This window comes from Manis javanica, chromosome 8 (genome assembly GCF_040802235.1).
Source record: "Manis javanica isolate MJ-LG chromosome 8, MJ_LKY, whole genome shotgun sequence".
Classification (NCBI taxonomy): Eukaryota; Metazoa; Chordata; class Mammalia; order Pholidota; family Manidae; genus Manis; species Manis javanica.
Window position 1 is genome coordinate 83,984,398 of NC_133163.1, and position 23,012 is coordinate 84,007,409.

General features: G+C 42.7%; 2 protein-coding genes across 9 annotated transcripts in view; one reads left to right on the forward strand and one right to left on the reverse strand.

Annotated features, from left to right (window-relative positions):
* AVEN (apoptosis and caspase activation inhibitor) overlaps positions 1 to 23,012 on the forward strand; it is a 303,004-nt gene that overhangs the window by 210,379 nt on the left and 69,613 nt on the right. For 3 of the 6 annotated variants that reach the window (XR_012120626.1, XR_012120624.1, XR_012120625.1), the window contains exons 4-5: positions 941 to 1,286; positions 2,052 to 2,230. Coding sequence is in view for 3 of the 6 variants with exons in the window: in XM_073211575.1 (XP_073067676.1) it covers positions 941 to 1,286; positions 2,052 to 2,167 (462 nt within the window). In the remaining 3 variants the exon portion in view is untranslated. Of the gene's footprint in view, positions 1 to 940; positions 1,287 to 2,051; positions 2,534 to 23,012 lie in introns of those variants that run through there. The other 3 variants (XM_073211575.1, XM_073211576.1, XM_073211577.1) reach the window with 1 other exon arrangement.
* Positions 2,653 to 23,012, reverse strand: part of RYR3 (ryanodine receptor 3) — a 506,091-nt gene continuing 485,731 nt past the window's right edge. For all 3 annotated transcript variants that reach the window (XM_036998427.2, XM_036998418.2, XM_036998420.2), the window contains 13 exons: positions 22,358 to 22,444; positions 20,928 to 21,128; positions 18,166 to 18,296; positions 14,458 to 14,500; positions 13,890 to 14,017; positions 13,422 to 13,482; positions 12,940 to 13,086; positions 9,557 to 9,691; positions 8,185 to 8,341; positions 7,088 to 7,152; positions 6,563 to 6,663; positions 4,540 to 4,591; positions 2,653 to 3,590 (listed from right to left, as the gene is read on the reverse strand). In XM_036998427.2, the coding sequence (XP_036854322.2) occupies positions 3,495 to 3,590; positions 4,540 to 4,591; positions 6,563 to 6,663; positions 7,088 to 7,152; positions 8,185 to 8,341; positions 9,557 to 9,691; positions 12,940 to 13,086; positions 13,422 to 13,482; positions 13,890 to 14,017; positions 14,458 to 14,500; positions 18,166 to 18,296; positions 20,928 to 21,128; positions 22,358 to 22,444 (1,404 nt within the window). In that variant the 3' untranslated portion in view covers positions 2,653 to 3,494. The remainder of the gene's footprint in view (positions 3,591 to 4,539; positions 4,592 to 6,562; positions 6,664 to 7,087; positions 7,153 to 8,184; positions 8,342 to 9,556; positions 9,692 to 12,939; positions 13,087 to 13,421; positions 13,483 to 13,889; positions 14,018 to 14,457; positions 14,501 to 18,165; positions 18,297 to 20,927; positions 21,129 to 22,357; positions 22,445 to 23,012) is intronic.

A 23,012-nucleotide genomic window follows, 5' to 3' on the forward strand; every position in this document is an offset into this window, starting at 1 on the left:
TCATTTAAAATCTCTTCTCTTCCCATGATGTAAAGCAGATATTCCCAACTCTGCCCATTAGAATCACCTGGGGAGCTAAGCAATTCCAGACCCAGTGATCCCAGAATTAGACTAGAGGATGGCATCCTAGCTTCGCCTGCACACTGGAGCTGCTCGGAATGCTTCAATCATCTGCAAATAAAGGGGCAAAAGCCTCTATTAGGACTTGAACCTCATTCTGAACCTACCCACTCAGGTCCCAGGCCTTCTTCCAAAACAGTGGTTCTCGGCCTTAGCACTATGTGACAGTCATCTGGGGAACTTAACTTTTATTAAATTATAACATACATTAAAGTACAAGTATTTATAACCCTGGAATCAGCATCCAGATTGAGAATTAGAATGTAGTCAGCACCCCAGAGGCTACCTCTCCCTGTCTCCAAGTCACTACTTCCCTAAAGCCACCATCTGGACTTAACAAATGTAATCAATATTATGTTTTCTTTCATGTCTGGCATTTTTTATTCAGTGTTGCTAAGACTGCTTTGCTTGGTGAATTTCTGCCCTCAGAGAAGAGCTCTGTCTTGCTAATTCTCAGTTCCTTTTATAGCTGCTTGTCTCATCAAGGATTCAAACAGACATTCAGAGAGTATATGGTACGGTCAGTTCTCTGGCCAGTCACAGGAAGACAGGGCCCTTTGGATTTCAGCTCTGCTTAGTTAGCACAGAGCTGTGCTAGGGAGACTGGGAGCTGCAGCCTTGTTATGTTTCAGTGAGATCCCCCACATTTACCATCCCCCTCAGTAAGGAAGAGTGCAGGGGTGGGGCCTGAACCGGGGACACTGTGAACTTCCTGTCTTCCTATTCCACACAGTTCGATGGCTTCCTTCGCTTTTGTTTCTGCCTAAGCAAATAGGGCAGGACTCACAGTTTTAACTCCATTATTTTGTTTCTCTTTTAGACTACTCTGCCTTTAGAGCTTCCTCAGGTGAAACCAACGAGAAATGATGAAGGCAAGGGACGAGGGATGCAGTTAAAAGGGCCCCGAGGAAAGGGGTCCGTTTCTGAGCTGAAGTCTGCCAGCAGCCCTGTGTACCTCCATCAGGACAGCCCAAGACCGGGTCCTTCACAGGGGTCTCAGAAACCCGCTTCCCCACTGCAGCCGGCAGCAGACCACCTGGAAGAAGAACTAGATCTGCTGCTTAGTTTAGATGCACCTATAAAAGAGGGAGGTAACGTCTCGCCAGACCAGACATCTCAGAGCCTGGAATCTGAGAAAGATGGCAGTGTGGCTCAAGAAGAAACAGGTATGGCTTTCGTCATGTTCCTAATTCATTTTCTTGATTTGGGTGTTTTTGGGCTAGCAGTCCCATCATATCGATACATGTCTCCATCAGTGTCTGACATCGATCTGGCATTGTCCACTGACATCTATTTCTGTGCTCAATCTCCATTTATACCTGAGCTGACCTTTCTGATAGTGTTCCTCTCAGTCGATCTGTCAAGCTTCCAACACTGCTACCTGCTCGATTGCAATATTAAACCTGGAGCTGCAAATTGAACTCGTGCTGTAAAAGGCATTAAGATGCCCTCAGCCCTGAGCTGTGCAGCAGCAGACCTTTTAATTGACTATCTGAACAGGCCAATAACTGACTCTCATTCTTCTTGCTTGCTATTTTTATCTCCTTTTTAACAAAAAGAATGCTTCCTCAGCTGTGCATGTTCTGTGAGACAGGGACACACCTGACAGGAGAGGTCTAGGGCAACTGCCCCATCCACATACCACATTTGAGAACTGTTAATGACTTTGCAGGATTGCTACAATAATGAAAAGTGAGCTGTGAAATGCAACTTCAGAATAAGTAGGAGAGCAAATCTCTACCCCATTTATTAATTAGTTTAGATATTATTGTATCTTTTTAGGGAGTGAGAGCAATAATAGAATGTTTTCCCTTGCTATAAGGAAAGTAATAATTAAGGCTGAATTATATAATGGAACAACCTGCTGGGGAGCTTTAACCCTCAATTTGGGGACTAACTTGAAGTTGTTAATATTACTTTTATTTTCTCAGTTCCTGCAAACCCATCTGTGACAGAAGAAAAAATTGTAGAAGCTGAGCAACTAAGTACATCTAAAAACATTACTGAGGAAGAGCTTGAAGACTGGCTGGACAGCATGATTTCCTAACAAAAAAGAGACGCAATGAGAGAGAAAATGAAAAAAGTACCTGAAGCAAATTTTGGTTGCCTTGTAAGTAAGGGTGGGCCCATGGCTGTCCTTCAGGAGCAAGGCGGTTTACGAGCGCACCCCAAGCCAGGGCGCCCTGGCGGCCTCTGCAATCAGTGCCTGCCTCTATATTTAGCAGCTTCTGAAACAATACCTGTAAGAGGCTCCTTGCATTTATTCTTGGGTTTGGTAATCTGATTCCTTAAGGGCAGGTGATGTTGTCTCCTTGTTTCCAGCCTCCTTCCTCTGTGTTTACAGCATAGCAGGTATTGCTGAGAATAGACACAAGGCATGCATTTGGCCAAAATAAACAAACGCTGGTCTATGGATTTTTTTCTTTCTTGTTTGAAGGTTTTAGGCCATTTGTCTCATGTCCCTTTTCCCAGCAGTCAGTGTGGTTGCAGAATCATCCAGGAGTAGTGCATTACAAGAGGCCAAAGCACAGATTGGTGTGTATGACTTTATTGCAGTGGGCACTTCATTATATTTAAGGAGAGTCACCCAAACAGAGCAGCTCTACTACTTACAGGGACCATAAAGCATTACTCAATTTGGCATAAGATCGAATTTTTCTGAATTTTCAGTACAGTACTTTTCTTCTAATAACAGCAGTTGACAAGCTGTTACTGAAAAAAATTATATGAATAACCTTTAAGTGCAGTTTTGTAAAGTAAGACAGAGATCAATACAACTAATTAATGGGACTGTCTGGAACATAAAAAATTTGCATAGCTATATCTAAAGAGGTTTTAAGGCACTTAATCGATATTTCAGTGTCGACAAAGTGTATGTGTGTATTTTTTTTTCCTCTATTTTTTTAACTGCTTAAAGCTTTTCAAGCTGATTCTGGATACATTCACTATCAAGTACCATGGAAAAAATCAGACTGCAGTTAAAATGGGTTCTTACAGTGCAGACCATGAGTCACTGGTGGGAACTGTCATGTGGCGTTTAAGTGTTTAAAATTTCAGGTATTATGTATTCAAGATTAAATACTTCTAGTCTTTTCCTCCATATCATCCATTACCTTAGAACTGAATACCTGAAGGCATTCAACTACAGATGCCTTGACTCTGCCTGTTTTTTAACATTTTGACAGGTTCTCTCCCACAGGGTACATTCATTAGGCACAGAAAACCAAATCAATTCCAAAGTATCACACACACTTTCTTGTAAGGGAGGCAGGTAGAAAATGTCACATTTCAAATATGTTGCAGAACTGTAAAAGAAGGGTTTTATCGCACTAGAAGCTACCATCCAGAATAGTGGAGTTTTTTTTCATTCAGATTTATCCAAGCTGATCTTCATATTGTTTGCGAAAGCAGTCACCAGCCGGGAAGAAATCCCAACACCTTTCTTGGTACATCTTCCAGACGTAAGATTCCTGCAATAATGGGAACAAAGCATACTTCTTTTTAAACCATAGTAAGCTAAGTTTTTGCTCGCTCTCTCTCCCGTTAGGAATATGGATGGGGATTTATACGAGGCCCAACCAGTACCTTCTTTCTAAACTCCAGTGCAGGCTGTTTTAGGAGCAAGAAGTCATTTTTCCTCCTTCTGAACTGTCCACCACCTGCCCCCTTCCTCCAAAAATGCAACAAACTCGGTTGGTTGTCTCTAAAAATACTTAAAGGTTTAGCAGTTGGCTGGTTCCGTGGCATCTGTAACTGGTAGATGGCAGAGGCATGCGTGAGGAGGAAGGTGACTGCTAGCTCCGGCAGATGCCTGGCACGCTAAAGCCAGATCTGGATCCAGCTGCTTTCCTCCTTGACGTTTGAATGTTTGCTAAACTACCTTCCTTCCCTTGTTCCGTCTTTGTATTTCTTGCTCTCACTCACTCTCACGCCCACACCTCGCATTCCTGTCACTCCCCCCACCCCCACACGGGTCAGCACCTTTCTCCGGCTGCCTGGTTCTGCTCCGCTGCTCCTGCTCTTTGTTATAGCCACCCACTCAGCTCCTCGTTGTCTTTTTTTTCTATAACGTTCTCCCCACCTCCACCTATTCTACTCTGCAGCAGTAACTGTAAGGGTTTAGAAGATGTCAGTGTTTGTTGGGAAGGATAACCAGGAGGTCTTTGGGCATAGTTTGGAGTTGCCTTAGAATTTTGCTTCCTTTTTTTTGGTTGCATAACCTTTTTAATTGAAGGATTGTTACCATATAATATTTGTTTCAGACATAAGAATTTTGGCTTATGTCCTAAAAGGGTGGTGGGAAAATGCATGTAGGAGACTAATGGGGTCATTTATCTATTTCAGGCGTCCTAGGTGCTACTGAGACTTGAGACTTAGGAAACTAATACAGATGATTCATAACTAAAGACATTTTCTTACCTGACCTGTGTGCTCTGTTTCATCTTTATTAATTAAATACATCAGGAAGAACCTGGAACAGGAAAGAAGGTGTAACAAATGAGAAAAAGACAAGTTAGGAAACCTAAGTTCATTTACTCAAGTAAACTGGAGAGAGGGTTATGCTGTGTGTCATACCTTTTAGAGTTGAGGAGATGTGGCATAATGACACTAACCATCATTTTCTAATAATAATCTCAAAATTAGCCTTTTTGTGAAAAGAGATCCTTTTTAACATCTCTAAACCTTGAGCTAAGAGTATATGTGCAGAAGCAGTTTGGCTACCATTTAAAAAAAATCCTAAATAATAAAATGGCAACTACAACTCTTACCATACAATTTTTAGTAGGCCAATTTATCATCTTGTAAGAATGCAGAATTGAAATGATATGTATGTCTCAGGGATATGTCAGAAAGGTGGAAAGTATTTAATCTTATTATGTTGTATTGATTCTTCCAGAAATATAGTTTTGTTCTTATTGTAGTCAACTGAGAAATGCTGGTGTAGACATACCTAACCAATAAGTCTAAGGTTTAAGTCTGTTTGTCTGGCATGTACAGGTGTCCCAGGGCTCTGGGACTGATCTCTGAGCTCGAGTTACATGAGCCCCTCAGAGACAGCTTCCAAAAGAACCAGGCTCATGCCCTTCAGGAAAAGGAGTGTGAGGCGGATGGTAAGGAATAGAAAGTAGAAATAACATCCTTCTGAGGGTGGGGAGAGCCTGACTCCCAGATCTTGAATCTTCTGACAATATTGTTGGGTTTATAGCTTCAGATTGTGGCCCATAGTAGAGGCTAAATTCATATTTTTTTCTTCCTCTCTTTTTCTTTCTTAATCTGATAAAGAAGGCATCACCAGTATTTTTAGTTTGAGACTCAGGCATGTGGCACATTATTCCTTTCCTAGTACATTTATTTGACAAAGCACCATTTTTAGGGGGGGGCATTTATATTGAAGATGGAGAAGGGGTCCCAGCCAACACCCTTCCACTCTTCTCTGTTCCTTTGCTGACACATGGCTACAAGCTCACTTTACATCCATCCTGATGCAAACTCCTTTTAAGTCATGACCTGAGGAAGGATATGTTAAAGTTACTGCTCAGAAACATGTGCTTTTGTCTTAATATCTTTTTGATAGAATATGAATTTGCCAAAGAGAAATAGCAAAGATATAACACCTTTCCCCAGGCTAGGACTGTTCCGTTCTAAAGAAAGATCAGGATTTCCTAAAGTGCAGATAGAGAGGGAAGGGCTAGGCTCAGTAGGTTTTTCTTTTCTTGAAAAAGAACACTTATTTTATCTGAATTGTCAGGTAATCTGAATTCTTTCTAAATTCTGTAAGTTCATAGGCAGTCCAGGGCACCTAAGAGGATCTGAGTCACGTGTTCTGGAGTGAATGCTTTACCTTAGACAAAATGAAATTTTTATTATTTGCCAGGCCTTAGGTGCTGGGTTAGAGCAGTGTGGACTCCCCACCCCTACCCCAATCCAAATACCACACTCTCATGGAACTTTTGTACTCCAAGGAGAGGACAGACATGGTGAGGCCTGAAAATTGACCATGGAATCCAGCAACATGCAGGTCATTGGCCGCCTTGACAAGAGCAAATCTGGCATGGTCGGGAGGAAGGCCTGCCTGGGATGTGCTCACAGGAGGGAGGGAATAGAAAAGTGGGGCCACAGACTTTCTTCTTCATTTAGGATTTAAAAAATAACATTTGTGTAGTGGTAGAAAATATCCAGTAGAGAAAGAGAAATTGCTGGAGTTATGTGACCTTCAGAAGGGATGGGAGCTAATCCCAGGTCTAGGGGCTGACCTTTGCGAGGATTAGGAATTGTACACAACATATCTGTCAAACCATAGGGACAAAGATAAGGCTCCTGGGCACTCCTGTCTTCCTGATGATCCTCTCTAGTTCTCAGAAGTTATAGAGGCAACTTATGACATAACTGTTTATTTTACTCTGCCACTCCTTCCCCCCACCCCATGACTAAGAATACTCACAAATAGTTGGCTAAGTTGTGCTCTTGTAAGGTATGTGTTTCAAAACCATGAGGGGTCGTGTCAAAGTAGTCATTGCCAATCCCACAGATGAAACATTTAGTCTAAGAAAAATAACAGATGCAGCAAAGGCATTAGTATTAGTAGGTGTGACATTATCGGCAGGGGAATAAGGAAGATAATCTGAGTTCACAGAGATGATGAAAAATATTTCTCTTTAATGTCTTTGGCTATTAGTCTTCTATTCCACAGAGTCACGTACTGAGGTCCTAGCTAGCTGAGGATACTTGCTTCTGCCCAGGCTCAGGACATGATGTAGGCGGCAGGGAGGGGAAAGGAGGGTGTAGAGCACAGAGGGTGAAGCAGAAGAAATGGCCAGAGCTGGTAGATAGGTTCAGAGAAGAGGACAGGTGTGGAAAACAAACTCTGCTGGTAATTCTGCCTCAGGATGGCCTTAAGTAATAGGACCTATTTTTAAAAAATCCATTTGCTGTGAGATACAGAAACAGCTGTAATTAGAACATTTACCTCCATATCTTCTCGTACTTGTTCCTGCTGGTCTCTTAATTCTCCAAAAGCATCAATAATAAGACCTGGAATTTCAAATACAAAGGCAGATAAAATGTAAGTTATCTTGTTAGTGGTTCAAGGGAGAGGAGTGGTCGAGGCTGGTTTGTTTTGGAAAAAAATAAATTATCAAGCTAACCTAGTCAAAGCAAAATCAGAAAAATACTTGTGTTTTCAATGCTGCATCTGGCCAACCATTTCCCAGTGCTCCCCTTACTCTGCCCTCTGCAGTATTCTATGCCAGCACCCTTGAGGTTCTTTCCTCTCCTCGAGTCCCTGCCTGTTCTACTGTTTGGCTTGGCCATCCTGTTCTCCGTCTTCCCAGAGGCTCGTCCCCTCCTCCTTGCCCATCAGGGGTTGATACACGTCAGATTTCTTCTTCCAATTCTTTTGCTTTCTTTCTGGGAAATTTCCTCAACACCCACATCTTGGACCACCACCACCGATGGATCCCATTTCTATTGTTCCATTTTATTTTTGTATTTATTTTATGTGTACTTCTATTTTTCTATCCTATCCTACTCCTGACATGTCTTTTGAAAGACCTATCACAGTTGACTGCTTATTAGCCTTCAACACATGCACGTCTTACAGTGTCGCAGCTTGGCATATACAAACTAAACTCATCGCCATCTTTCTCTAATTCCTGATAAGCTACTGACTGAAAATATCAGGACCAAAGAAGAAAACATGTATTGCATTCTCACAGCTGTCCTTTATGCTCCTTCCCCACCCCACTGCCTGGGAGGAAAAGGACAAGGGCAGGAATCATGAGGCGGCAGGAGACACCTAGGATGCAACAGGAAGTGATCAGGTCAGAGTGGGGACTGAAACGAGGGGGCCCTCTGTAAGAACCCTCAAGCTTCTTGAATCAGTGCCTGGGTCCATCTTGTAGCCAATGCCTCATGTAGTAGGTGCTCAATAAATGTTTGCTGAATCAACAGATACATGAATGCACAAACCTCTTACTGTAAAACATTGTCACAGATGCAGAAAGGTAATAAGAATCATGTTTATTAAGCCCACTGACACACACACAACAGAACAGGGAGCCATACCTTGAATGATGGCCAGTAGGATGACAATAACAAAGAAGAAAAAGGTGATGTCGAAGACAATGCGGTACATTTCATAGGGGTCACCGGCGGGGTCTTCAATTTCATCGCCGATGCCCCCTCCAGCTCTCACTCCCACATACATGTGGAAGAGGTAACACTAGAGAAGAAAAATAACAGCAGTTCAGGTAAAAAGTCCCAGTTTTGCTTTTAGCAAGGTGGTTGACTCAGTCAAATAACTAAAGTGTGGAGGCAGGAGAAGAGCGCTCTTCACTGATACCAAGTCTTGTGCTGCTAACTGCTGTCCTCTATAACCTCTGGTGAATCTGGTGTCTATAAAGACGGAAAGATGGTTGTTACATGTAGCCTTTAAAAGATAGACGTTTTCTGACCCATATGAGAGAATTCATTTAAGGTGTGTACGAGCTAAAAGAACTTAGGTCCTGATCAGCAGAGCACAGGGAAGATACTAGTTTTCCCTTATTCCATCTCAAAGTGCCAGCCTGGGCTTCTGACTCCAGGAAAAGGCCACCTCTACCTCTCACTCTCTGTACACCTGGGAGGGCAGGGAGCTCTGCAGCTCCTCAGATAATGACCTTTCCTCCTCCCACGCTGTATGTGAGCCGAGGTGGGCATCCGGGCCCTGGCTCAGCAGTGTGCCTCCCTCTCCTGCCTGGATGGGTTAGGTCCAGAGGGAAAGGAAGTCTCATGACTGGAAAATCAAAAGCCAGGGAGGTATGGAGACAGGAGCTGGTCACACTAGTGCCAGCCCCCAAAAAGCACAAGGACAGTTTTTAGCCAGAAGGTGTTACTCATTTTCTGCAGAAATGACTACAGGCTGGGGGCAGCTGCTACTAGTCCCAGGCACACACCTTCTTTCCCTAAAATCCGGTTGCTGTGAGCCTGTAGAAATGGTACTGCAGGTGTGCTGGCTCCCCTGACCTGTGCCCTTCTGGCTGGTCTGAGGGGACCTCCTTCCCACCAAAACTGATCTGCTCCTGTTAAATGTTTTCAAACTACAGTGGCTATACCTTAAAGAACCCCACCAGCTCGCTGAACTAAATTAAGCATCAGATGCATGAAACTTTACTCCTAGCTCTGAGACAAAGAATCAAAGCTTGACTTCATGCAACTGAGATTCAGGTTATTCACCTTTAGCTACAGGTTGCTCACATCTTTAACAAATGTAGATGAATGGTGACCTGTGCTGCAGGGCTTTTGTCCTTCTAGGACACTGTCCCTTTGGGACATCTGTATTCTATCCTCATCTCTGCTGGGCTCCGGAACTTCACCACCTCACCCAGTTCTCCAAATCACCGCCACCTGTCCCTTCCTATGAGGCTGGGGACCAGGTGGCCCTGCTGCGGGCACTCACCGTCATCATGTCATCACACTTCATATCAGGCTCGTCGTCGTCCTCACTTTTGTTGTAGAACTTGCGGAAGAAGTTGAAAGCCACCACCGTGTAGAGATAAACCACAACAGCCAGGAGACCGACAGTCAGAACCAGCTGGGAGTGAGAGGAGAGACAAGGGAAAGAGGGTGGGTCTTCACGTTTAGGTTTGAGGGAGATGCCAAGGAAAGGGGAAAATGAAGGGGGTTGCAATGAAGACTGTCATACTGCAGATGAGAAGAAAAGGAGTATAGATAGAAACAGGCTGTGGGGAAAAAAGTCACATGGGGTTATTAGGACTAAATTATCCACCCGCCCCCCCCACCAATTCCTATGTTGAAGCTGTACCCTCCAGTACCTCATAGAGTGTGGCTGCATTTGGAGACAGCGCATTTACAGAGGTAATTAGACTAAAATGAGGCCTTTAGGGTGGGCTCTACTCCAGTCTAACTGGAGTTCTTTCAGGAAGAGGTGATTAGAACACAAGAAGACATGAGACAGCTGCCTGCCCAGAGGGGTGATCTAGTGGAAAAGCAGGGGGGTAGCTGAGTGCAGGCCAAGGAGAGAGGCCTCAGAGAGACCCAGCTGACCCACACCTTGGTCTTCAGTCCTCTAGAATTGAGAGGAAGTAAGCTTGTGTTGTGTAAGCTGCCCAGTCTGTGGTGTTTTGTAATGGCAGCCCAGGCAAGCCGAAACCTATGTCAACTACAAAGGAATTTAAGGGTTGAGTAGTGAAGGTGCTGAGGAGGTCCCTTGGTTTTTGTTTTTATAGAGATAGCAGTTATCTGAGGCTTCACAATGCCCCTTCCACTCTAAGGATGCTTCCCAAGAAACTAAGGGTTCTTTTGACTGGTGGGGGTCCCTACATTACACTTAAAGTAATCATGAACTGAGTGATTCTCACAGCTTTGAAGTTACTCTAAGAATTATTTATGATGGTTGAGCAAAATGAGATTTTTTTTATCACCAAGAAATCTGCTGAGGGCCTTTGCAGGGGTCCGATGGCATGTCTGTTTCCTGGCTTTTGGAGGTACCAGAAATGAGGACTATACAGGATCTCTGGCCTTTTTGAGGGCCGGGGTGTTGAGCTGGAACTCTGAAGACCAACAAGATAAAATCTTTGCCCTCAAGTTTCTATGCATACGGGGCGGGCGTGAGTGCTCAGAGAAGTACCAGAAAAGACATTTGCACTGGCTTCTTGAACGATGCACAATAACCTACCCGACCTCGGACAGCAGACCTCACAGAAGGCAGTTGTGTTTAGAAAAAAACCTGGGCTTTGCACCAAGGGAAGAAATGGGCTAGTTCTGCCACTTAGCAGCTGTGAGACTCTGAGGCTTATTTCTGTTATCTGCCCAGTAAGCATAACATCACCTTATGGGGTAGTTGTGAGCTCGTCATAGCACCTGCACATGGCACCAGCTGGGCACATTTCGTACAATCTTGCCAGTTTATTCATCAAGCCCATAAGAACTTCACTGTTGAACTTTCCATTTAAGGTACAGGTTTGTGTAATGCTATTAAGCCAAATCAATAAAAATTGAAGTGTCAGTATCTGAGTAAAGGAGAAGAAAATAATTCTAAAAGGACATATTGTAGAACTGGTGTTCCACAGATCACACTTTGGGAAACACCGCCTTTAGAGACCAAGGCCTACCTGTAAAAATACGCAATGTCCTTTCTTGCAGGAACAGATGAGAAAGCATTTTAACACTCTTAAAGCAAGCATATATATATATCACAAGTTCTGTTACTCCCCCCACAAACTTTAGCTTCTTATATGTGGCAGTAAATTTCTGTCTCTAGCTCTACTGCATTCTTTTTACCATCAACCAAAATAAGAAACAGTTAGTGTTACTACTACCAGACCCTAGAAGAAGGAGACCACCAATACCTGATAATCCAGCACCTTTTATTTTACAGCAATTAAAGGTCAACTGGACATTTTTTTTCCTGGTTGGAATCTTTATTTTTTTTAAGGTGTACATGATGAGTTATTCAATGTATTGCATTGCAAAATGATCACCGAGATCAAGTTAATTAAAGTATCCATCGCCTCACACAGTTACCATTTCTCTGTATGTGCATGTGGTGGAAACACTCAAGATCTACTCTCCCAGCAAATTTCAGGTATATGATACAGTTCATCACCATACTTTACATTAGTCCCCAGAATCTGTTCATTTTACAATGGAAAATTTGTACTCTTTGACCAATACCCCCCATTTCCTCCACCCCCAAGCCCTTGGCAACCACCAGTCTACTCTTAAGTTTTATGATCTCAACTTTTTTAGATTCTACATATAAGTGAGATCATATAGTATTTTCAATTTCTGTGTCTGGCTTATTTTGCTTAGTAATGCCCTCAAGGTCCATCCATGTTGTTTTAAATGGCAGGATTTACCTCTTTTTTTATGGCTGAATAATAATCCATTTTATGTATTTATTGTATTTTCTTTATCCTTTCATCCATTGATAGACATTTAGGTTGTTTTCACATCTCAGCTTTTGTGAATGCTGCTGCAGTAAACATAGGGGTGCAGCTATACTGATTTCATTTCCTTTGGATATATACCCAGAAGTGGAATAGCTGGATCATATAGCAGTTCTATATTTAATTTCTGAGGAATCTCCATACTGTTTTCCAGAATGGCTATTCCAAACTGGGCACATTTTAACTTCCTTTCTCCCTCTCCTATACAAAAGTTGAAAGATGTGAGGGGACAGGTTTCATTTATGGAGCTGCACTTAATGAGGAATGAAACATGAAGGAGTTTTAATTTGTTAACAGAAGGAGCCACTAGGGGATTTTAATCAAGGGATTGACCCTGACAGTACTGTAGAAGACAGGCTGAATACTAATGAGACTGCATATAGCAATGGTTTATAGATACAGACATACACAAATACACATATGTATATATAGGCATAGTTAAACATGTCTGTATACTGCATAAATGTGTGTGCCTTTGCATATGCACATATGTTTCAGTCATTGGTTCTCAGTTGGAAGCATGCATCAAAAGTCCCTGGGTAGTTTTCCAACCACATATGCCTCTTTGCTAAGCCCCAGGAAATGTATCAGGTCCATGGGAGAAGGGGTAAACCTTAAAAAGGTCTGCAAAGTGATTCTGATATGTCCATTACCTTCCTCCCTCCCCCTCTTCTCTGGTTGGTCTAAACATTAAGTTTCTGAATCAAGGTCTTAGGCTTCTTAAGTGATGGCTGCAATTTTGCAAAAAACAATCACTATTAGTTCAAGTAGTAGTTCAAGGTTTGGTACTGTTACTGGCTATTTTTTTTTCTTTTCCTGTCCTTGGATACACATAAGTCCACACTGTTCTGCACCAGTATAAATCCAATACCTGTTTGCCATTGTGAGTTACAGATGACAGAATTGTCCTCAGTGTCTTGAAGCCCATTGCAATATCCAGCAGATGAGCCGCAAAGAAGAAGTTGTTGTAGTGGCCCAAGATCGACATGGTTGTATACCAGGCAAGGTAGAGAAAAGACTGAGGAAACAGAAGAGACTTAGCAACTTTTCCAGGCATTCACACCTCATGATGCACTCATTAAGCCATTTTTGCTCATCTCTGGGGATAAAGTGAGAATAGAGGGCATTTAGGTGCTGAAGTACTGTGACTGGCCTAAGAATTGCCCAGTGAAACCCCATCTGCCTTCCACTGGCACAGGAGAGCGGTGTCCCCCTGCACAGTAAGGTCCTCCACCTTTGACAAGCAATCTCTGAACCTTTCCTGGAACTCTGCCCAGCTTGTTCTCCTGTGTCATTTAATAACATTCCTCATCCCGGGGTGCAGAATCTTGTTTTCCCAGATGCCAAACTTACGTTGTCAGTAAAAACAACTCCCAGTTTCCAGATATGGTACTTCATGTCAGTGGAACTCAGCCTAAAGGGGAAAAAATGATTTCAAAACTTATAATGTCAGGATTTAGTTAAGTGTTTAATAAGGGGAAAAATTAAGTTTTCTCTCTCAGGTTTAATAATCTAAATATGGTTATGAACCTTATCAAGTTGTATGGGTTCCCCATGAGGCTGAGAATGTCTGAATCACACACCCAGAATTTTTAATTAGTCTTTCTTTTTCAGCTCTGCTAGGCGTAAAAGTTGATAGGTCTTTAAATTTGCCAAGGCAGTGCTCTCCCAATATGTGAGAAACCAGCAGAACACCTCAGCCAAACCAGTTTCAGGGAAGAGCAAAGACATGTTGTGGTCTTTCCCTCTAGCACACGGAGAGGGGCTGGGAAACAGGATCCACAGTGGCCCGACTTTGGATTTTAACTCTAGGCTCTGTACCATGACACCAGAGAGGCCGCCTCTGCTTTGGTGTCTTCTACTGGGCTAAAATCAAGGGCATTTTTGTCCAAACCCAGGAGTTCAGCAATGCGTTCCGCTCCGTAGAGATCCCCATACTTGTTGATCACCTAAAGCAGAGAGGAGGACAGGGTAAGCGCGGGCCACGTGTCACCATCAGTGTTTTCTCTAGTCCTGATGTCTGGGAGCTTTGCTACACTCTGGGCTCTTCCAAGGGGTGAATAAGGGCATGATTCAAAAAGGACATGATTCAAATTAGGCAAATAAAGATGAGTGAAAGCTGTTTTCCAAGCTGGTATCTTCCTGTAGGGGAGGAAAAAAGCTAGCATACAGAAAACAATGATTGTTTTCATCTGTTTAAGACATGAGTCTAAGAATGAAGCCAAAACCCTACATACTTTCATATAAAACTCCTTCTATGACTTACTCATCTCAAGATACCACTGTAAAGTAAATATTAAATCTATTCACGTTTGCATGCAGAGAACTTAAAAAAAAAAATCCCATTCCTTTGGTGGTCATGGAGCTCACCCCCACCGGCAAGGCATACCTTTCTCTTTACAAACTTGTCCCAGTAGTTATTAGGAAAAGATCTGAAAAGGAAAATGAAAAAGCGAGGTTCTTAACATCAAGGCAAGCACATCAAGAAACTTAGCAGTTTGTGTCTGTGTGTGTGATCTCTTCGGTTTTTGTCATGTTCACTGAAGAATGCTAGACTGGATTGTAGACCGTCGCCACAGGTCTGATTCAGGCTTTCACTACTTTGTGTAGACTTCTGAAACACCGGGAAAAGCCACTCTGCATTTTCTACCTCAAAATTATGGTTAGGAGCCAGGGATTGTGATGACAGACTAGATGGAAGCAGGTGTTTCTTGATCCTTTCCTTGATCTCAGTATGACTAGAAACAAAACCCTGCAGGAAATTCATACGTTCAGCCTTCATTCACTGCATACCTACTTTCTGTTGGCAACAGAGGTAGGTGTTGGGGGTAAAGTGGTGGAACTGTAGACAAAGTTGCCAACTTTATCAAGTTTGCAGGCTGGGAATCACCTTTAGCTCATTTATGTCAGGTTTACTTAACCAGAGTGCTCTTCCACTATTTTCTATTGTCATATACCTCCTGCGGGGCCTGGTCTTGTCAGGGAATGAGATCCCTCTGTCCTTTGGAGGTGGTTCCTTAGACCACACCATCTCTAACCCCCCTGCATGTTTCAGGTGTGCTGGCAAAAACCAGTGAAAGTATTGCTCTCCTCTCCAGAATGACAGCCTTCCTGGGCGGGTTCCTGGTGAGGCTAGACTGAAGCCAAGGAACATTCTCACTTCTCTTTTCCCTTATTTGAGTCATTCTTCTTGGCTCTGTAACACAATAATAGTCCCCTATCCTATAAAGACTGTCCACGTTGGTGATGGGGACGTTCTATTCATGGACCTCCCAGAAGAATAACTGAGCAAATGCCACCTCTCTCTAACAAGGTGGCAATCTTAAAAAAAATTTTTTTTTTTGGATAGTTAAGGCAGTTTCTTAGTCTTAAGCATCCAAATGGCACTTAAAAGCAAAAAACAAATGCTGGGGTTAGAGACTTCACCAGTAACAGATTTTTATCTCTGGGGGAATAGAAGTAATTGACTTTCTTGGTACATTTTTCTGCTACTTGATTTTTTTCATGTATGGCATTTAGAACCTAAAACAAAACAAAAAACCAAGCCAGGCTTCCTCTGTCCACACAGGGATCCCCTTTCTCTTAAATCTTTTATATAAATTGTAACATATAATTTCAGTCTCAGTCACATTTTGTTGTATGCGGGAAATTCCACAAGTCATGCTGAAGGGCCACTGACTGGAGGCTCTGGTCTAAGCCCTTTCACAGGTGTGATCCCATGCTGGTGTGGGTATTTTTGTCCCCTGACTAGGTATGAAGCCCCTTGAAGGTAGAAAACATAATTTTACTTGGTAATATTTCTACAAGTGTGGGGCAGACAACAGGACCTTCACAAGGGAAATGCATAAATAAGTGATACATATATATACATGGTCAAAACCCCCCTAAAAACCAAGATGCTCAACCCCTTGAGAAATCAAGGAAATGCACAATGAGCTCTATTGCACACCTATCAAATTAGCAGTTATCTGATGATAACAAGCCAACAAAGAGGCAGCGAACTAGGAACTCATATAGTGCTGGTCAGTATGTAAATCAGGGAAACTATCTGCATAGCCTACTATTCAGCAAGTTCCTCTCCCAGCCTCTCCGCTGGAGAAGATGTAAAGGAAGTGTTCACTGTAGCACTGTTTGTAATACCCAGAAAATGGAAAGAGTCGAAATAGCCACTGTTTGGAAACTGGACAAATATGTAATATATTAATATCATGAAAAATGTTTGTTTTGAAAACTACCAAACTGTGGCTACACACAATACAGGTGAGCTCCCATTTGTAGTGCTAAATGAGTCAAAGGTCAGTACAATACATATAGTATAATTCCATTTATATAAAGTTCAGAAATAGTCAAAACTAAACAATATGTCTAGAGACGTATTTACCACATACCTAAGTGGTAAAAATATAAACTAAAACATAAGAATGAATAGTCAGGAGCATGGCTGGCTGGAGGCTAGGGGGGATGTAGCTGGGGAGGATTACATCTACACTTGGAAGCTTGCAGTGATCCATTCTTTAACCTTTGTAGATTATTTTATTATTGTACTTTAAAATATACATATACAGTTTGTATTTTTTTCTACATATGTATTTAACAATATAAAAATAAAATTAAACAGGAAAGCTCTTCATGATATAGAATTAGCTGTACTATGATGCCATTTGAAACAATTAAAAATTTTAGAAAAGCTATTCTATTTATTTATGCATTTCTCTACCCATGGACAGTTAAGCCATTTCAAATTTAAAAATTTAGCAAATATTGTTGGGACATTTTAGTGTACTCTTCTCATTATCTCCTTAGGAGAAATTTCTAGAAACTGAACTGCTTTTTTACTGGACTCTTAGGCCTCAGACATTAGCATTACTGATAACTGCAGAAATCTTACCAAAGAATTACATTCTTTAATAGTATCTAAAATTTCTGTAATGCAATAATGACACATGGTCAGATGGCTCAGTGTTCCTTTCTTTCCTTCTTTGAGGAGATTGGCAGGGAACTATAAGCAGGGACAAGCTTTTGATTTGCATGCCCACTTTTTTTCCCCCCCTAAGAGGGACTATTTTAAAAAGCTCAGTTGTGCCTTTGTAGAACTAGCTGCCTCTCAGTTTGTCTGATACCTTTGGATAAGGAGCAGTTTTCTTCCCCAGGGTGAGGGTTGCATATTTTAATTGGTACAGCTAAGAGTTTCAGCTGAGTTGACACAGTCAGCTTCATTTACAAACTAGCCCTATTTCTTTACTTTTCTTTCAGCATATTAAATTTATCTTGCAACTCTCATTTTCGCAGTGGTGAATACCCTGGCATTACCTTTGCCAATGGTGATGGCCATTTTTTGAACAGGTAGAGAAAGGGAATGATGACTAGCTTGATGTCTACCTTGTGACAAGCATGTGACAAACATGCTTTGATCTTCCTAGACTGAAGGTGGTATTCCTATCCTTCTATTAATTAGGAGGAAACCGAGGCTCAGAAGGCTTGATTACTTTGCCCCAGTTCACAAACAACTCGGTTACAGAGCTGACTTGGTACCTAGTTCTACTTTTAGAATCAATGCTCTCCACATCACAGCAGTAATTATACACCTGCCTACTAAGACTCCACAGGCCTTAGCATTCCCACCCAGATGGTCCTATTTTAACTGCCCATGGAACTGCCTGTTGAATTATATTGGGAGGCATTCTATTGCCAACTAGCTATTTGTTTAAGGAAAAGCCTTCAGAAATGGTGCTGTCACAAGACTGCTGTGCCATATGGGGACTCTGGAGAAGGTGCTTAACTTATCACTGAACCCCTGGGCCAGGGAAACACCCAGTATGACTCAAACATGGAAAGATAGATTAAGTAATATTGTACCTGGACTATCTAGTCTTAATTAAATATGCTTAGCACTTCCTGGTAGTATTCCTGGTAATGCCCTCCATTAAATGCACAGAGATACACACAACAGTCTACTAAGAAAGGCAGGAGAGAAAACAAGCCCTAGAAATCAAAGGAAAGTTTCTATGAATCAGGCTCCAAGCCTGGTGAAGAATGTGTTGTTCTACTGATAGTGGACACCGTTTTATCTCTTTGGGGTAGGAGTGGGGGCACTTACGGTGTGTTGATGACCAAACGGTCCCATTGCCCCTTGATGTCATCTTCAGAGGGTTGTTCAGTGATATACAGCCCATCAAACTCCAGCTTCCTGGCAATTTCTTTTTCCCTTTTGAATACCACCAAAGGAACCTAGCAGGGGAAGACACTGGTTACTCAGAGAAAGCTTTCTGATTCAAACACTCCCTTTCAAGCATTTCTCACAAATTAGTGTTCCAACTTCAGGGCAGCAAAGCCAAATAAATCTCTTCTCACTTGTTGCACTAATATACTTCCTTCTGCAAAAGCTGATCTGATTTGGGCCACCCTTTAAGGCTTGGGTTCAACAGTCCATAATACCACAAACTAGACTCCTGAGCCATCCTGGTGAGAAGGCCGTGTTCAGACGAGTCCCTCAGATGAGTCTTAGATTTCTGACGACTCCTAGGCTGGAGCTGAACCAAGACTCAGAAAGAACAATAACTGATCCTCTAGTAGATAGGTCAGCCACAGGAACACTATGAAATGCTGCAATCCCCTTCAATGGCTAGGGTCATTGTCATCTCATGGCTGTGAAATTTGGTTGCTGAAACATGGTTTGATAGTTAGAAGATACTCTAGGCTCCATATATAGTCTTTCTATTGATGTTTTCCTCCTGAGACTCCTGAGAAGAGGCCCTGTCAGGCAGTGTCACACTTACTCATTCCCTGCTATCACTCCCCATCTTTTATAGCTGTAACTGATTTTAGCATACATATGGTGGCATGGCTACAAAGACCTACTACTAAGAGGTACACCAAAAAGGATGAGGAAGTAATCCGCTCACTCGATGCACCAGATGCACACATACTTCAGAGGCAGTACAGCATTAGTGAGGTCAAAGGATATTACTGAAATCCCAGGAAGTGAGAAGTCAGAATAGCCAGAGCTACTCTAGCCAGAAAAGCCACTGGTTACTTGGCAACATCCCTGAGAACCTGGTCTCCAAACTGTTTCTCCCAATAACTATCAAGCTCATGGTATCCATATGCTCCACACTGCTCTTTTGTTTTCAAGACAAAGAGACAAAATTGAGATAATGATTTGTAAAGAGTTACCTCTTGCCCCTTTTTCCTCCTTAAACAACAAAACAACACTGAGGAAATAGGAGACTAATGATAGGAAGGTGGCACAGACTAGTAATAGGTGTCACACACTGGGAGGAGTCAGTGATGCTGTTGGTGAATGGATGGGGTCGGGGGGAAGCTGAGAGAAAGCTCTTCTGCCTAATGTCTGCCGTATTTTGAAATGCCAGAATAATAACAAATTTTAGAGTAGTACCGATCTCTGGGATTTGAAACATTCCCCTTCAGTCTTCTAAGAGTTTGTAAGTAGCACTTCCACAATTTTACTCTCTAGATAGTTTCTCTTTAGTTTTCTCTAGGCCACCAGTATATGTGCACCTCATCCAACAAGCTGAGCCCTGGGATGGTGAACTAAAGAAGAGTAGCTAACACACTCTGGTGCTTACTATGCAGGTCTGGTGCTCTGGGTACTTGTACACATATTAATTCATTTACTCTCCCCCAGAAACTTTCAGGGGCTGGTGTTATTATTATTATACTATTATAATAATTATTATAATAATTTTTCCACATCTGTAAAATCATTTTCACAGATGAGGAAACAGAGGAGTGGTGAGCTTAAGTGGCAGAATGGTGAGCCCAGCCCAGGCATCCTGGCTCCCGCCCCTGCTCTCTCACTGTTAAGGAGTCCTTAGTGCATGGGTTTAGGGCACAGTTTCTCCAGAAGGTAGCTGAACTTCCTACATCATATTATAGGTCACTGTGGGAGGGCCACAGGGATGGGAATATATTTTCTGGTCTCTTCCTGGGGGGAAGATGGCTTGGTGTACAGCCAAGCAGACTTCCTAATTAACAGCAGAAAAAAAATGTACTGATAAAGAAAGATGTGATATAGTGGAAGCAGAACTGGACTTAGAGAACACCAAAAATAGAGTAACTGAAGACTGGTGTAACTGTAGGGGTGTCTGAAGGTGGCCCCAGTGACCCGTGCTTCCTGGTGTTCATGCCCTGTGTGCACAGCCTCCCTCACCTCCTGTGAAGTAATGACTGTGGATGGACCCTGTGATTTGCTTTGAGACAGAATGTAGTAAAAATGATACTGTGCCAGTTTGTGGCCTAAGCCTTAAGGGGCCGGCAGCTTCTGCTTTTGTGCTCTTTTTGGAAACCCCAAGCCATCATATGCAAGAAGTCCAGCTCCCCTTCTGGAAAGAGAATGCGGAGAGGCCACATGCGAAGGGAGAGGCTCTGAGTCTATGTGGAGAGAAAGGTCCAGCAACCCTGGCTGAGCCGAGCCTTCTAGCTGCTCCCTTGCCAAGGTGCCAGGCATGAGATGTGCCATCTTGGACAGTCTAGCCCAGCTGAGCTCCCAGGTGATTGCTAATTTTGAAAGATGGAAAGCAGTTTTTGAAAAATTCCAACGTAAAGTTCAAGGATGAGAAGAACCTCTCATTACTAGCTCCACACTTAGCCTGATAATTCTAATTCAAGAAATTCAGTAAGTGTCTGAAAAGGGACTCATAGAGCAAAGCTTCTCAGCTAGATCACCTTGGGGTAATGTTAAATTGTAGATTTTGATTTAGAAGGCCTGTGGTGGGGCCCAACAGTCTGCAGTTTTAACCAGCTCCTTGTGATGCCAATGTCTGCAAGCCTCAGCCTATTAGAAAAGTCCTTGAGAAAAAAACGGCTGGCTGGGTTAGATTTAGACTGGCAGCAGCTCACCTTCAGGCAGTAATAACCCACCACACAGACTAAGGAGATGACAGTGTGGATAACGGCCAGCGCCCGCAGCATAGGGGCCATATACCCAGTGCTCTCCTGCAGGACAAAGAACACCATTGCTTCTTCCTCTTCCTCGTCATTAAAGGAATTCCACAGGTTCGCGATGTCCTCTGTCTCTTCCTCTGAAGGTTCTTCAGTGACCTGGCCCAAGACACACAGCCTCTCATAAACACCAGAAAAAGCCTCTGCCACTGGGCTCTCCCCACGTGTTTCCTCTTGCTGGCATGTGCTGTAGCAACAGGAGGGACACAGCATTACTTGCTGAGTAGATGATGTTTTTAGGTATCTTATTCCAGGGACGCCCCAGATCTCCAATAATTGCAAACAAGTTTTAAGGGACAAAACCTCTCTCTTGAAAAAAAGTAATTAAAAAACTGGGGAAGTTTCACTACATATGCTATAATCCCTATGCTGTGGGAGGTGATCTCTGAAATGCTGCAGCCTGGGAGGAGGCTATGACACAAATATGCATGTGCAAAGTGCACACACTCATGCTCACACTCAGCATTGTCCATTCTTCCTTAGATGTATTAACATTCATGGCTTCAACTGCTATTCTTTCATACATGACTCCCAAATCGATACCTTTGAGGCTTTCCTCCTGTAGCTTCAACTGTGTCCAGCCTGGATGGCTGTCTGCAGCCACCTCAACCTCAGTGTTTAAAGCACGCTTTGCCACACCCGTCTATAGACTCCCATTTTTCTTCTACTGGCAATAGAAAGCCATTAGCTCATTGAGTGGAAGGTTAATGTGGATAAAAGCACATTTTATAAAAATGAGATTGGTGGTTTCAAATAGCAAGAGAGCAGAGCCAGGTAAAGACTAGGTCAAGAATCCGGGACCTATCATTTTTCAATTCATTCTACTAACATTTATTATGTGCCTACAGGGTACAAGATCCACTTACCAATGTTCGAAATCTTCATTTGTCTTGACTAGTCCCTCTTTTCCCATATCTAGAAACCAACTCCTGTTAATTCTTCCTTGATAATGGTTCTCACATATGGGCCAACTGTAATGGTGCTGTTACCTTATTCCTCAAAGAAATAACTGTACTTATTAGTCACTTTGAAATACCCCATAGTTGCTAATATAGGGTCTAGCACATAGTAGATGCCCCACAAATGTTCAAAGGATTAAGTAATGACTAAAACAAGTCTGAACTACTGAAATAGTGCCCTGCTGGCTTCCCTTGCCAGCAGTCTCTCCATTCCTACCATTGCTTAAGACAGTCTCCTTTTCAGAAGCCAATGTCTTAGAAATTTCCTTAGATATTAGAATTTGTGCTCTAAGTAAGGGTGTAACTTCTATTATATATATTTCTCAAGCATATAGTATATTTAGCAAATAACCCCTGATGAAGTATCACCTTGTAAAAGAGCAGGATGAAGTTGATAGCGAAGGCTACAAACAGAGCAAGGAACCTCAGGTTGTAGAAATTCCTGGCCAGGTAATGCTGAAAAGAAAAGGACAGGCAGAAGTAGAAGAGCTTTGGAAGGAAAGAGAATGTCCTTTCACAATGATCTTTTCTGGTTAGACGTTTACAAGGGACTGGCCCCGCTCTTTGGTAACCACTCTAAGAGGACCATCCTATCCTTCTTATGACTTACTGGGGAGGAATCATTTAAAAAACAGTGGCTTAGAATGACACTCAAAGGAACACTGCTCCCTGAAGGATAAGCTCCAGCTTATCCTTCAGGGAACCAAGGGCTTAAACATGCCACCAGCAGAGAACTCAAATGTTGCTATAAAGGGAGGTGTGGGGTGTGGGGGCTGTGTGTGTGTGTGTACTCCATACAGGAAGTGGCTTATTTGGAAATTATGGGTGATCTAAGCCCATAGCTCCCTGCAGCTCCCACCCTGGCTGTGGCCAGACTGTGGCCTAGAATCTTTGTCCCTTTGTAAGTCACAGCCTCAGAACCTCTGCCTCTGCCCTGTTAGGGGCACCTTCCCGTTCTCACTGCCATCTTTCCCAGGAAAACTGGCCCTGAAGACTGGAAGGGTAGCTACTTGGGGAAAGCTCT